Source organism: Choloepus didactylus, chromosome 7, assembly GCF_015220235.1.
Source record: "Choloepus didactylus isolate mChoDid1 chromosome 7, mChoDid1.pri, whole genome shotgun sequence".
NCBI classification, from domain to species: Eukaryota; Metazoa; Chordata; class Mammalia; order Pilosa; family Megalonychidae; genus Choloepus; species Choloepus didactylus.
Window position 1 is genome coordinate 44,233,204 of NC_051313.1, and position 15,731 is coordinate 44,248,934.

The following is a 15,731-nucleotide window of genomic DNA, read 5'->3' on the forward strand; positions in this document are numbered from 1 at the left end:
GCTACTTCCATCTTTTAGCAATTGTGAATAATGCTGCTATAAATATCAGTATGCAAATATCTGCTTGAGTCCCTGCTTTCAATTCTTTGGTGTATATACCTAGTAGTGGGATTGCTTAGTCATATGGTAGTTCTATACTTAGCTTTCTGAGGAACTGCCAAATGATCTTCCACAGAAGCTGCACCATTTCACATTGCCACCAGCAATGAATGAGTGTTCCTATTTCTCTGTATCTTCTCCAACACTTGTTATTTCCCATTTTTTTTAATACCAGCCATTCTAATGGGTGTGAAATGGTATCTCATTGTAATTTTGATTTGCATTTCCCTGATGGCTAATGATGTTGAGTATATTTTCATGTTTTCTTTGGTTATTCGTATATCTTCTTTGAAGAGGTCTCTGTTCAAGTCATTTGCCTATTTTTAAATTGGGTTGTCTTTTTGTTGTTCAGTTGAAGACTTTCTTTATATATTTTGGATATTAATCATTTAAGGGATCTGTGGTTTCCAAATATTTTCTCCCATTCAGTAGGCTGTCATTTTACATTCATGATACAGTCCTTTGAGAAACATGTTTTTAATTTTGATGAAGTCCCATGTATCTACTTTTTCTCTTGTGGCTTCTGCTTTGGGTGTAAAATCTAAGAAATCATTGCTTAACATAAGGTCCTGAAGATGCTTCCCTACATTTTCTTATAGGAATTTGATAGTTCTAGCTCTTATATTAAGGTCTTTGATCCATTGTGGATTGATTTTGTGTATGGTGTGAGGTAGGGGTCCTCTTTTTTTTTTTTTTTTTTTGAGAATGGAGATCCAGTTTTCTCAGCACCATTTGTTGAGGAGACTATTGTTTCCAAATTGAGTGGTCTTTGCCACCTCGCAAAAAATCAGTTGGCTATAATTGTGAGCGCTGATTTTTGAATCTCAATTCAATTCCATTGGTCTATATGTCTGTCCTTGTGCCAGTACCATGCTGTTTTGATTACTGCGGCTTCCTAATAAGTTTTAAGATCAGAAACTGTGAGTACTCCAACTTCATTCTTTTTCAAGATGGCTTTAGCTATTTGGGGTAACTTACCCTTTCATATAAATGTGATAATTGGCTTTTCCATGTCTGCAAAGAAGGTTATTGGAATTTTGATTGGGATTGCATTGAATCTATAAATTGATTCGGGTGGCACTGACATCTTAACGATATTTAGTATTCTAATCCATGAACACGGAATATCCTTCCATTTATTCAGATCTTTAAAAATTTATTTTAGCAACATTAAAACAGTCCCATTTTATGCCAAAATAATACTCATGTAAATATACTGTATACGAGCTGGATATAACAATATTAAGGATTGCAGATGTGGCTGAGAAGCGTATATTTGTTAAATGTTTATTATGTATCAGGTATTCCGCTAGATATTTTTCAAAGGTTTGCAATTTTTTAAAAAAATTCAGTTTTATTGCGATATATTCACATACCCTACAATCATCCACAGTGTACAATCAATTGTTCACAGTACCATCATATAGTTGTGCATTCATCAAAATCATATTGAACATTTTCATTACTCCAAAAAAATAAAATTAAAAAAAGTTGTTTTAAATAAAAACAAGAATAAAAATACAAGTAAAGAGGAATGCCCAAACCACCCATTCCCCTTATTCCCGCTGTTATTCATTTAATTTTTGCTCCCATTTTTCTACTTATCTGTCCATACACTGGATAAAGAGAGTGTGAGTCACAAGGTTTTCACAATCGTACGGTCACACCATGTAAGCTACATAGTTATACAATCGTTTTCAAGAATCAAGGCTACCGGGCTGCAGTTCAACAGTTTCAAGTATTTCCTTCTAGCTATCCCAATACACTAAAACCTAAAAAGGGATATCTATATAAGGCATAAGAATAACCTCATCCCCAGGAGTCATGTCCTATATTGCCAGGGAAATTTACCCTCCTGGGAGTCATGTCCCACGGAGGGGGGAAGCAGTGAGTTTACCTGCCGAGTTGGCTTAGAGAAAAAGGCCATATCTGAGGAATAAAGAGATTCTCTGGGGGTGACTCTCAGGCACAATTATAGGTAGGCTTATCTTCTCCTTTGTAGTAACAAGCTTCATAAGAGCAAGCCCCAAGATCAACGGCTCGGCCTTCTAAATTGGTAATCCCCCATGCTTGTGAGAATATAATTCCCCAGGTGGAGAAGTTTAATATTTCTGCATTTTCTCAAAGATTCTCTCATTTAATCATTTTTTTAAATGCAATTTTATTGAGATATGATCACATAACATACAGTCATTCCAAGTGTACAATCAGTTGTTCACCATATCGTCATACAGTTGTGCACTCATCACCACAATCTTTGAACATTTTCATTACTCCAAAAAATAAAATAAAAATTAAAACAGAAAAGAACATTCAAAATATCCCATTCCCTTCCTCCCCCCATTGTACATTTACTTTTTTTTTTGAAATAAAAGAAAATATTTTTCATTAATGAATAATTCAAGTGACATAATTTTACCATTACAATCAGTTGCCCCTGGGTACCCTTATATAGCTATGCATCCATCACCACTCTTAATTTCTGTTCAATTTTTAGAAACTTTTCATTACTCCAGACAAGAAATAAAGTGAAAGATGAAAAAAGAAAAAAAGAAAAGGAAACTCGGATCCTCCCCTATCCCCAACCACCCCCCCTCAATTGTTGACTCGTAGTGTTGGTCTAGTACATTTACTACTGTCCATGAAAAAATGCTGAAATACTACTAACTGCAGTATACAGTCTGCAATAGGTATATATTTTCTCCCTATATACCCCTCTATTATTAACTTCCAATTATATTGTCATACATTTTTTCCAGTTCATGGAAGCGATTTCCAATATTTGCACAGTTAATCATGGACACTGCCCACCACAGGATTCAGTTTTATACATTCCCATCTTCGATCTCCAACCTTCCCTCTGGTGACATATATGACCCTGAGTTTCCCCCTTCCACCTCATTCACACACCATTCGGCACTGTTAGTCATTCTCACATCTTGCTACCGACACGTCTATTCATTTCCAAACATCCAAGTTCATCCAAGTTGAACATTCTGCTCATACTAAGCAACTGCTCCATTCTTAAGCCTCATCCTATATCCTGGTACGTTATATTTCATGTCTATGAGTTTACATATTATAATTAGTTCCTATCAGTGAGACCCTGCAATAATTGTCCGTATATGTCTGGCTTATTTCACTCAGTATATTGCCCTCAAGGTTTTGTCATCAACCCATTTTTTTTTCTTTTAATATGGTTTTGTTCACTCACCATACATTCCATCCTAAGTAAATAATCAATGGTTCTCTGTATGGTCATATATTTATGTGTTCACCACCTTCACCACTATCTATATAAGGGCATCTACATTTCTTCACAAGGCAGGAGGGAGAGTCATAGAAGGTAGAGAGGCAAAAGAAAGAGGAAAAAAAATGACAGCTAAGAAGCAGCAAAAGGAAAAACCACCTCAAATCAAAGCAGAGCAAAGAATCAGACACCACCACCAATGTCAAGTGTTCAACATGTCTCCCCTATCCCTCCCTCTTATCTACATTTACCTTGGTATATCACCTTGTCAGATCAAAGGAAGCATAACACAATGATTCTATTAGGTACAGTCTCTAGTTTATGTTGATTGCATCCCTCCCCCAATGCCTCCCCACCTCTAACACCCTGCAAGGTTGACATTTGCCCATTCTCCCTCATAAAAGAAAATATTTGTACATCTTATCACAACTGTTGAACACTCTAGATTTCACCAAGTTACACAGTCCCAGTCTTTATCTTTCCTCCTTTCTGGTGTCTCACATGCTCCCAACCTTCCTCTCCCAACCATATTTATGGTTATCTTTGTTTAGTGTACTTACATTGTTGTGCCACCATCTCCCAAAATTGTGTTCCAAACCATGCACTCCTGTCTTCTATCATTCTGTAGTGCTCCCTTTAGTATTTCCTGTAGACCAGGTATCTTGTTCACAAAGTCTCTCATTGTCTGTTTGTCAGAAAATATTTTGAGCTCTCCCTCATATTTGAAGGACAGCTTTGCTGGATATAGGATTCTTGGTTGGTGGTTTTTCTCTTTCAGTATCCCAAATATATCACACCACTTCCTTCTTGCCTTCATGGTTTCTGCTGAGAGATCTGCACATAGTCTTAATTAGGCTTCCTTTGTATGTGATGGATCGCTTTTCTCTTGCTGCTTCCAGGATTCTCTCTTTGTCTTTGACCTTTGATAATCTGATTATTAAGTGTCTTGGCATAGGCCTATTCAGATCTCTTCTGTTTGGAGTACGCTGCGCTTCTTGGATCTGTAATTTTATGTCTTTCATAAGAGATGGGAAATTTTCATTAATTATTTCCTCTATTATTGCTTCTGCCCCCTTTCCCTTCTCTTCTCCTTCTGGGACACCAATGATACGTACATTATTGAACTTTGTTTCATCCTTAAGTTCCTGGAGACGTTGCTCATATTTTTTCATTCTTTTCTCCATCTGCTCCTGTGCGTGTAGGCTTTCAGGTGTTTTGTTCTCCAGTTCCTGAGTGTTTTCTTCTGCCTCTTGAGATCTGCTGTTGTATGTTTCCATTGTGTCTTTCATCTCTTGTGTTGTGCCTTTCATTTCCATAGATTCTACTAGTTGTTTTTTTGAACTTTTGATTTCTGCCTTATATATGCCCAGTGTTTTCTTTACAGCCTCTATCTCTTTTGCAATATCTTCTCTAAACTTTTTGAATTGATTTAGCATTAGTTGTTTAAATTCCTGTATCTCAGTTGAAGTGTACGTTGGTTCCTTTGACTGGGCCATAACTTTGTTCCTCTTAGTGTAGATTTTAATCCTCTGTTGTCTAGGCATGGTTTCCTTGGTTATCCACATCAGGCTTCCCCAGACCAGAAGAGGCTCAGGTCCCAGAGGGAAGAAATATTCAGTATCTGGTTTCCCTGAGGGTGTGTCTTAGAAAATTGCTCCACCCTGTGATGCTTCAGGTCACTGTGCTTTTCTGCCCAGCAGGTGGCACCTGTTAGCCTATAATTCTTGACTGGTGTGAGGAGGTATGGCCGTGTTCCCCTAGGCTCTGGGGTCTGGTTCTGAATGGAAAGGGCGGAGGTCATTAGCATTTCAATGGTATCTCTCTCTGCTTGTGCTATCCCCACCCTTCTCTGAGTCACAGCCCTGGGAACTGGAAATGACTGGGGCTTTCTCCACTGAGCGGAAAAAGAAACAGATAGTCCCCTTCAGACCCAGTCTAAGCGACCCTCTGGCTCTCCAAGGTCAGTCGTCACCCAAAGCCTCTGTCTGTTTTTTGGGGATTCGTACCTGTAGTGAGCAGTTCACACTCGCTACTTAAAAACCCAGTTGGAGCTCAGCTGAGCTATATTTGCTTGCTGGGAGAGAGCTTCTCTCTGGCACCATGAGGCTTTGCAGCTCAGGCTATGGGGAAGGGGGTCTCGTGACTTGGATCTGCAGGTTTTACTTACAGATTTTACGCTGTGATCTTGGACATTCCTCCCAATTCAGGTTGGTGTATGATGAGTGGACAGTCTCATATGTCCCCCCGCAGTTATTCTGGATTATTTACTAGTTGTTTCTGGGTTTTTTAAGTTGTTCCAGGGGGACTACTTAGTTTCCACTCCTCTCTATGCCGCCATCTTCCCTCCTCCTCTCATTTAATCATTTTAATGACCACATGATGTAGGCATTACCATCCTCATTTTATATATGAAAAATACTGGGCTAGAGGAGTTTAAAAAATTTCCTCATGTTACATAGCAGGTAAGCAGAGGATCTGGGATTCCAAACTAGTCTGTTTCTAAAGTCTGTGTTCTATTTAAATCCTCAAAAGAAGGCACAGATTTTACCTTCATGGATTATTTTGAAGAAACTGTAGTGGTCTCAACTGGGGGCAATTTTGTCCTTTTCTCTGCAACAGAGGTTATTTGGCAATGTTTGGAGACATTTTTGGTTGTCACAATTTGCTGGAGGTGGGAGTGGAGGTTCTACTGAAATCTAGTGGGTAGAGGCCAGGGATGCCATTAAACATCTTACAACACATCATAACGGTCCTCTACAACAAAAATTATCCAGCACAAAGTGTCAATTGAGCTGAGGTTGAGAAATCCTATTCTATAGGATAACACATTAATTTCTGTCTAAAAGGTTTAAGGCATCAATCTATCACTAGGTTGAAAATTTAAATTTTTTACAGGTCAGAAATTTAACAAATTTACATTCAAATATGAATTTCCAAATTGCTACTGTAATAAGCATAGTAGTAATAATAATTGTAGTAATGGCGATAGCACTTATTGAGCCCTTACTATGCAAAGTAAGGGTTTGTGTTAAGTCCTTTATATTAGGAGTTGGCAAACTATGGCCCATGGGCTAGATGTGATCCAATATTTGTTTTTATAAATAAAATTTTATTAGAAAACAGCCAAGCTCTTCTGTTTGCATATTGTCTATGACTGCTTTCACATTACAATGGAATAGTTAAGTAGTTATGATAAAGACCTTGTGGTCTGCAAAGCCTAAAAAGTTTACTACCTGGTCTTTTAAAGATAAAGTTTGTATACCCCTGCTTTACATGATTATCTCATTTAATCCTCACAACTCTCTAAGCTCAATACTGTTATTTTCCCCATTTTTCAGACAGGGAAATTGAGCTTAGAGAGATTAAGTAATGTGTCTAAGGTCACATAGATAATAAAAGTTGCAGAGCAAGGATACAAACCCAACCAGTCTACCTCCCAAGTCTGTGCTTTATATTTGACTTTATAGTATTTCGGTAAAGTAATTAATAAAAGGAGTTACCTTTGGAATTCCTATACATAGTTTGCTCACATCTGTCAAACTGGGAAGCATAAATGGTTTAACAGGGTCTTGTATTGTAGTAGAGTCTTTGGGATCATGTCCAGCCAGTACACCTGTAAGGAGAAATACTTTTGACTGACAGACCTCTTGTTTTACAGTGAAATTATGATGTTTTGAAACCATATAGAATCATATAAATACCCAAGACAACTGCCGCATCATCCACGCATCTGGTTAAGATTCCTGGCACATCCATGGAATTCACCAAGGGAATGAGACCATGACGGGAAACTAGTCCATAGCTTGGTTTTAAACCAACAAGCCCACAGTGAGCAGCTGGATTTCTGGTTGATCCTCCTGTATCTGATCCTAATGCCCTGGAATTTAAATGACATAGCTGAAATTATATTTAGAATCTATCTTTTTAAAAGTATATTTTTAAACTGTATTTTCCTCTGATTATAAAAAAATAACACATACTCATCATAAAGAATTCATAAAGTTTAGAAAAGTGTAAGGAGGTAACAAAATATTCCACTACCTAAAGCAAACACTTTTAACATTTTGGCATATTAACTCCAAGTCTTTTTTTAATGCACATTTTTTTTCAGAGTTGAAATCATTCTGTAGTCATAATTTTCTAGTTGCTTTTTGCTTATGGGCCTTGCATTATCATTAAAATGACTGAAAATTTCAAGTATGTATAATATTCTGTCATATAGATTGGTGATTCCTGATATTTTAAAGTCCACTCTCTTACCAACATACATAAAAATCTTATACCTTCCTTTGATGTTACCTGATACTTAAAATAAATAGAAAACAATGGCAATTTTACAGTATGCTTTGACAAACTAAACACACTCCTTCCAGAAATTCAAATATAGTCCTTTAGCAACCCCACTGAGGATCATGGATAGAGATGTATTATAATTTACTTAAACATTTATATTGTTTCCAACCAGAATAATAACCGTATAATAAATAATTTGGTAATAAACACATTTAAACATAAATCTTTGCCCATATGTCTAATCATTTTTTAGACTAGCTTCCAAGAAGAAATGTTACTGGGCCAAAGGCTCTACCTGTTATGTTTTTGACACATATTGTCAAATTACTTGTCAGAAAGGTATCAATTTATATTTCCAATTGCAGTAAATTTTATTGTTTTAATGTTTCATTACCATTGCTGAGTACTCAGTTTTTTTAATTTTCATTAATTGGATAACCAAAAAAGCTGTTTCTGTACATTTCTTTGAATAATTTTTCATCTTTATTTGCTTTTGCATTACCCATCTATGAAGTGTCTATTTCTTTGCCCAATTATCTACAGAGTGTGTGCTTTTCTTATTTAAAATTAAAAAAAAAAATCTATTTCAGAAAAAAACACTTTCTGAGTTTTCCTGATTAAGATAGTATATACCTTTAACAAAAATTGAGATATTATATAACTATATGATATATATATATATATAGAAAAATTCCTCTTATACTCACAGCCCTCAAATGATCAATTTCGATATGCATTCAATCCACACACTTTCATATAACTAACATATATATATGTAATTATTACTTTTAATAGAAATAGGATCAAACTATACATACTGTTCTGCAACTTGTCTTTCACTTAACAATGTATCTTGGTTATCTTTCCATGTCACTATATAGTGCTCTATAGCATTCTTTATAGTGCCTGTATAATATTCCAAGACTCTTCCTGTTTTAAAAACTATTATAAAAGAGACAAATCAAAAGGAAGAAAAACAAAAGGAGAATACTTTACAGTTTGGGATATTTTCAATGTGAAGTTACTTTTGATCAGGGCTTCTATTGATTAGACTTAAATTAAAGCAGTGAATTTAACAAGCCTCCTAGCAATGACATGAAACTTGGGCTTTACAGAAAATGCAAATTATATCTCCTTGCTTGCCAAGTCAATTTAAGATACAAAATCAGACTGTTGCCTTCCCAATTTCTAAAAGGATACATTTTCTTATTAAGATTCACTGATGGCTATGTAATAAAGCAAAACTTACATTTCCATAGGAATTACATGTCAAAACGCCACCTTCTGAAAGCACATTTTGAAAGATGAACACTAAATGGAGTGATGAGTATAGAAAAAAAGCACCTAATCCTGGCAGTCCTTACTTGACAGAACTCTCATTAATATTAATACAATGCTATAAAATTCCACAGAGATAAAATGAAATGGATTTACTTGCTAACACGATTTTAGGGGAACTTAAAAAAAAAAACAAAAACTGTAGAACCCAAATTTCCATGGCTTTTAAAAATATAAATAATGTATTGGTTGCAATGCCTGTGAGAGAGCTTAGTTTTAGTACATAATTAAGGAGAGATAAAATACGTACAGTATTACTAAAGAAACATATTCAATTTGGTTTAATTCAGATCAATAAAATATAATAACTATCCTATTTATTTACTCTTCTCTAGGGGGAAAGAAATGCTTTACAAATGGGGCTTAAAACAAATATTGTCTATGGATTCTTTCCAAATACAAGTATGACACATGGACAGACCAGATCCTAACAAACTTGAAAAAACCTTATTCACTGATATATATTTTTGGTTATGGATTTATGAAAATACTAATTTAAATATCCTACTGATAGGTGTTAGGAGCATTTTTCTCTATTCAAAAGTCAGAATTATCTTAAGGATAAAGATAACAGCTTAGCGTAGCAGCACTCAACCAAAGTCAGGGTATGTTACAAATATTTGTACAATCAGCAGATACCCAAATGAATTATTAAAAAATTAAATCCAATGAAGTCCTTTTATACTAACTGTTTTACTCTGCAAGATCCATAAAGGCATGTTTTTGAAAGAAACAGATAATACAGAAGAAGAGTTAAATGTTATTTTGAAGTTAAATGATCAAAATATACAATGCAGCATACAGTTGACTGGATTTATAAGATATAATTGTGAAATACCATTGAGCACAAATAGCTCAATGTTTCTAAAAAGAAATAAAAAACAAAGGTATTAGCTGTTATAAAGTTAGATTTTGCATATGGTTTATGACTATTTGGTCGCTGTTGGGTTTTAAAATGAAAACAGAAAAAAAGCATCTTACGCAAAGCATGTGAATGCTGATACGGCAGCTGCACTACCGCCTGAGCTTCCTCCAGTTATTAACCAGTTTGAATCTTCATGCTCGTCAGGGTGCTTCTGCTTCCTCTTTTCTCTATATTGCCTTGAATAACTCCAAGGGTTTTTAACTGGTCCAAATACACCATCTGTGCTTCCAGATCTGAGTTAAAGAAATTAAGCAAGACGTATTAGTGAAATTTACATTTTATATATAATTTTCATCTCCCAAGTATATTACTTGCTTCTGACACTCATTTGCTTTTACTAATCCACTACAGCTTGAATTGGAAAAAACAGGAAGCCTACTCAAATATGGCTTTACTTGTCCTATCTAGGAAATCTTTGAGGAGGTGGAGGATGGGAAGTATGGTGGTTTGGAACTGAATGTACCCCCAGAAAATCATGTTCTTAAAGCTAATCCAATCCTGTGGGTTTAAGTAGGATCTTCTGATGAGGTTACTTCAATTAAGGTATGACCCACCTCATTCAGGATGGGTCTTAACCCTCTTACTGGAGTCATTTATAAACGGAATGAATACAGAGAGAGAGAGCAAGAGAGAGCGAGGGAGAGCAAGAGAGAGCGAGCGAGATAGAGAAAAGGCCATGGAAGTAAGAAGCTGAAAGCAATGGAACGTGGAAGAGAAGGGAGAGACCTGCCTTGCCATGTGGCAGAGAAGCCAAGGATTGCTAGCAACCAGTCTTTGGGAAGAAAGCATTGCTTTGATGATTCCTTGATTTGGACATTCTCATTGTCTCAAACTGTAAGCTAATAAATTCCCACTGTTTGAAGCCAACCCATTTCATGGAATCTGCTTTGAGCAGCCTAGGAAACTAAAACAGGAAGTAAAAGCATTTGTGGTAAAAGATAGAGAAAACTAGTCTGCTAACAAAATGAAATATTTTGTACCAATTGATAATCCAATTTAGCTAAAGATGATTTTCCTTATATAAAGTCTCCTAGTTAAAAAGTGTCACAAATATTCAAACAGGTAACAAGAATTCTTTTGAAGGAATCTCCTAAGTAGAAGTTTTAAGAAAAGCATTATTAGTAGAATGCTAATCACTTTAAAAAATATTTGTGAAATAATTTCAATCTTACAGATAAATTACAAAATAAAAATAGTATGAAGAACACTGCATACTCTTTACCCATATTCACATATTGTTCAGTTTTACTCCTTTTACCATTTTTGTGTTGTGTGTGTGTTTATATATGTACATATAAGCACTTTTTTTTTCTAAATCACTTAAGGGTAAGTTATATACATCATGGCCCTTTATCCCTAGATACTTTAGAATGTTTATACATTTCCTAAGAATAATGATATTCTCTTACACAGTCACAGTATAGTTATCAATCTCAGTAAACTTAACATTAATACAATACTTAAATCTACTATTTGTAATCAAATTTGGTTAGCTGACCCAATAATGTCCTTTATAGCATGTTCTTACCTCCAGTGAAGGATCTAGTCTAGAGTCAGATATTGTATTTAATTGTCATGTCTCTTTAGCTTCTTTTCCCTTTAAACCATTCACCAGCCAATGGACATTTGGTTGTTTCCAGTTCTTAGCAATTATAAGTAAAGCTAACTCAAACATTTTACTGAAGGTCCTAGCCAGTGCTTTTGTGTAAACATGTGTCTTCTTTTCTTGGGTAAATACCTAAGAGTGGGGTTGCTGGGTCATATGTTAAGTGTATGTTTAACTGTATAAGAAACTGCCAAACTATTTTTCAAAACGGCCAAACCATTTTGCATTCCCCACCAGCAATATATGAGATATCCAATTGCTCTCCTTTGTTGCAGAGCTTGGCATTGCCGTTTGGTTTTGTTTGTGCCCTTCTAATGTGTATGTGTATCTCATTGTGGTTTTAATTAGCATTTCTCTAATTACTAATACTATTCAGCATTCTTTCATGTATTTATTTGCCAAATGCATCTTGTTTGATGTCTGCTCGAATCTTTTGCCCATTTTTAAAAAAATTGGGTTATCTGTTTATCTGTTTTCTTATCATTGAGTTGGAAGAGGTTCTGCATATTCTGGAAACCCGTTCTTTCTCAAATATGTGTTTTTCTCTCAGTCCATGGCTTGTTTTTTTAATTTTTTTTTTACTTTTTAACATGTATTTCAGAGAACAGAAGTTCTTAATTTTAATGAAGTCACATTGATTAAATTTTAATTTTATGGCTAATCATTTATCTGTCTTTTCTAAGAAATCTTTGCCTAACTCAAGGTCACAAAGATTTTCTTCTAAGTTTTCTTCCGTAAGTTTCATAGTTTCAGGTTTTACTTCCTTTAGCCTTTTTTTTTTTTTTTTTTAATTTCTTCTTTTTTTTAACTGCAAATTTTATTGAGATATATTCACATACCATGTAATCCATTCAAAGTATACTATCAATGTCTCACAGTGTCATCCCCTAGTTGTGTAATCATCACATTCAATTTTACACCATTTTCATTGCTCCAAAAAGGAAAATAGCAGCTAGACATAAAAAAAGAAAACCCAAAACACCCACATTCAGATATATATATTTCAGTGCTGCTAATTCCATTCACAATGTTGTGCTACCATCACCACATTCATTACCAAAACGTTTTCATCATTCCTAATAGAACATGTTAAGCCTTAACCCCCTATTCCCTAACCTACCCCTATCCCCCATCCCCTGGTAACCTATATTCTAGATTCTGACTGTATGAGTTTGCTTATCCTAATAATTTCTTATCAGTGAGATCATACAATTTTACACAAAGATGACAAGGTTATCTAATGAGGAAAGGATAATTTTTAAAATAAATGGTGTTGGAATTATTGGACATCCATATGCAAAAAAAGTGAACCTGATTTTACAAACACCACATGTAAAAAATTAACTCAAAATGGATTAAGAGTCTAAACGTAAGCAATAAAACTATAAAACCTCTAGGAGAAACATAAGTGAAAAATTTTTATGAACTTTAGTTAAAGATTTCTCATCTAGGACACAAAAAATATAAATTATAAAAGAAAACATGATAAACTAGACCTTATCAAAGTTATGAGTTTATGTTCTTTGAAAGGCATATTTAGAGAATGAAAAGACAAGTTGCAGAATGGGAGAATATATTTGCATAACACATTATCTGATAATGGACTTGAAACCAGAATATGTGAAGAACTCCTACAACTCTGTAATAAGACAAATTAACCCATTAAAAGAAATATGCAGAAGATCGAACAGATACTTCATTGAAGATTAATGGATGGCAAAGTAAACCTATGAAAAGATGTTTAACACCATTAGTTATCAGGGAAATGCAAACCAAAACCCAAATGAGATATGACTGTATACTGACTAGACAACCAAACATAATCTCACACAGGGACTGAGAAACTAGCATTAGAATCCTCAAGAAATCACCTCACTGTTTTTAGGTACCTATGTTTAATAAAATGAAAGACAGATGAAAGAACTATTAGAGAAGAAAAGTTCAGTTTTACTTACCCCATAGCAAACTCATCTAAATTTGTTTTTCCCATAAGTAGAGCTCCCTGATCCAACAACTTCTGAACTACTGTAGCATTATAAGGTGGTACATAACCTAAAAACAAATTCAGTTGTTTTTATTATAGGAGAGAAATCAATGAACATGTAGATCATATGCAAAGAACACACAAGATTTTAAACTGTGATTAAGAAATTCATTCATATTTATATTTGTTAATTATTCCTAATTTGAGTAACAGGTTGAGGTTGTACTTCTTTCAAGAGTTAATTAATTTTTTCTACTGCCAACTGCTATATTTTTTCCAAAGATAGTCTGTACATTAACTTTAGCAGTTAGTACTACAAAATATGCATGACAGTGACATACCTTATTCATTTGAAATTAATTGGAAATCATTATTTTTTTCATTATATTCCACTATTTCCTCTCACATGATGCTATATCACAAAATAATTTTTACGTATTTCTCAGTAGAAATAGATTTTTATTCTCAATTAAAATCTACTGAAAAATTGTAGCATATATTCCAAAACAATTAACAACAGTCCATCTATCACATGAACCTGAGGCATATTCCATGTGTAGTACTCTAGAGAACCTTTTTCCATTTCTTTTCCTTCCTTCTAAACATCTTGATAAATAAGCTTCCACTTGACCTACTAAATTATAGAGAATAACACTATATAAGAAATAGAGGAGTCAGGGAATAAAAAAATAACTGGATGGTGGATGCTAATGAGTCACCATCACATCACCCTCACAGGATGGGTAATCATGGTAATAGCTACTTCCTACCTATTCCCATGTTATCAATGAACTGTAGTTAGAGGACACCTGGTGTGTCTATGGTGATCAGGAATTGAATCTCAAACTTCCCAAATAGGATTCGAATCATTCATTAAGCAGGCCTACCTCTGAAGAATAAGGTTGCATTCTGAAGGGAGATATAGTCCAAGGTTATTTTGAATTTTAGGATTTTATTTTTAACTTCAACTGAAAAGTACCTACTTTAATAAAATTATTAATGCTCTGATCAGATACATTTTACCTTTCAGCATGTTTGATGCACATGTTGTTTCAATGCCAAATGTGCTAAAGTTGTCTTTTACTGCAACAGGAATTCCATCTAAATCTCCAAGTGATTGACCTGTGTGAGGCAGAAGTGCGATACATGAGATAATAGTTTAAAATATAGACACTACAACTACATATTGTAATAACTATTAGTTTTTGGCAAAAATACTTCTTAAATCAAATTTAGGTTAGAAATTATTATAGCAGAACATTATAAAGCATCACATATCCATTAGCCTTTTTTTAAATAACTCATGGCAAGAGTTTAAATGAGAGTATGTTTTATGTTAAAAGTGTCACTTGCCAAAAGGTGACCGCTATATCCAATTAAACTCCTTCTCTGGAGATATAACAATTAAGTATAATTAAAATAATTTACCTTTCTCATATCTTTTTTCTGATTCTTCAGCTTGCTTTAAGGCTACCTCCTCTGATACAGTAACATAAGCATTTAGAAACTTGGTCTTCTTAATAAGAGTTAGGCATTTTTGACAGAGCTCTGTTGGAGTAGTTTGCCCTTGTTTCAGTGCTGCAGAAACCTAGAGTATACAGGATTCAAAACCCTTTACTGAGACTGCAAAGGTTCAAATAGTACACTGGCAGGGTGGGGGTATGGGGTGGGGAATGGTTAATTATAACATTTTGAAGTGAGGCTTGGGTTTGAAATCAAGAGAATCTACTGACCATACACTTAGTGTAGTGAATGCATTGATCAGCTTGAGGGTAGGACGGAGAGCAAGACTTTGAGCTCCCTAGCCGAGCAGCTGCTATTTCTAAATCAAGCTTATACAATCAAGAACAATAGTTTAGGTAAACCATTATGTTCAGGGGAAGTAGAGCCCTAGCATGGGTAAAGGTTAGGCTAGGATTGAGTATGCACAAGGGTAGCTCAGCAACAACACAGGCAGTCAAGAGTTAAAAAAAGAGAACTGAACTGGACAAGGCACTGCAGAACTTACAGCTAAAGATCTATATACCTATTGTAGAATTCAAGAAAGAGCCACTACAAATTCAGAGGCATGTTTATAAAATATGGATTCAAAAGCAAACGAAAACCAAACTTTTCTGGAATCCTGCCTTTGAAAGCATTAAAATAATCTTCACTACAAGTGACCAGAACCTGTATATTGACAGTATATGTATATGGAAGCCTGAGCTGAAGTTATGACTGTCTCACATTTACTATA

At 34.8% G+C, this 15,731-nt stretch overlaps 1 protein-coding gene across 1 annotated transcript in view; it reads right to left on the bottom strand.

The window, feature by feature from the left end:
- The window catches only part of QRSL1 (glutaminyl-tRNA amidotransferase subunit QRSL1), a 36,009-nt gene that overhangs the window by 13,239 nt on the left and 7,039 nt on the right, over window positions 1–15,731 (bottom strand). Inside the window, exons 2-7 of the mRNA XM_037843528.1 lie at window positions 14,924–15,083; window positions 14,519–14,617; window positions 13,467–13,563; window positions 9,962–10,138; window positions 7,051–7,226; window positions 6,850–6,962 (exon numbers count right to left, since the gene is read on the bottom strand). Of these exons, the coding sequence (XP_037699456.1) occupies window positions 6,850–6,962; window positions 7,051–7,226; window positions 9,962–10,138; window positions 13,467–13,563; window positions 14,519–14,617; window positions 14,924–15,083 (822 nt within the window). The remainder of the gene's footprint in view (window positions 1–6,849; window positions 6,963–7,050; window positions 7,227–9,961; window positions 10,139–13,466; window positions 13,564–14,518; window positions 14,618–14,923; window positions 15,084–15,731) is intronic.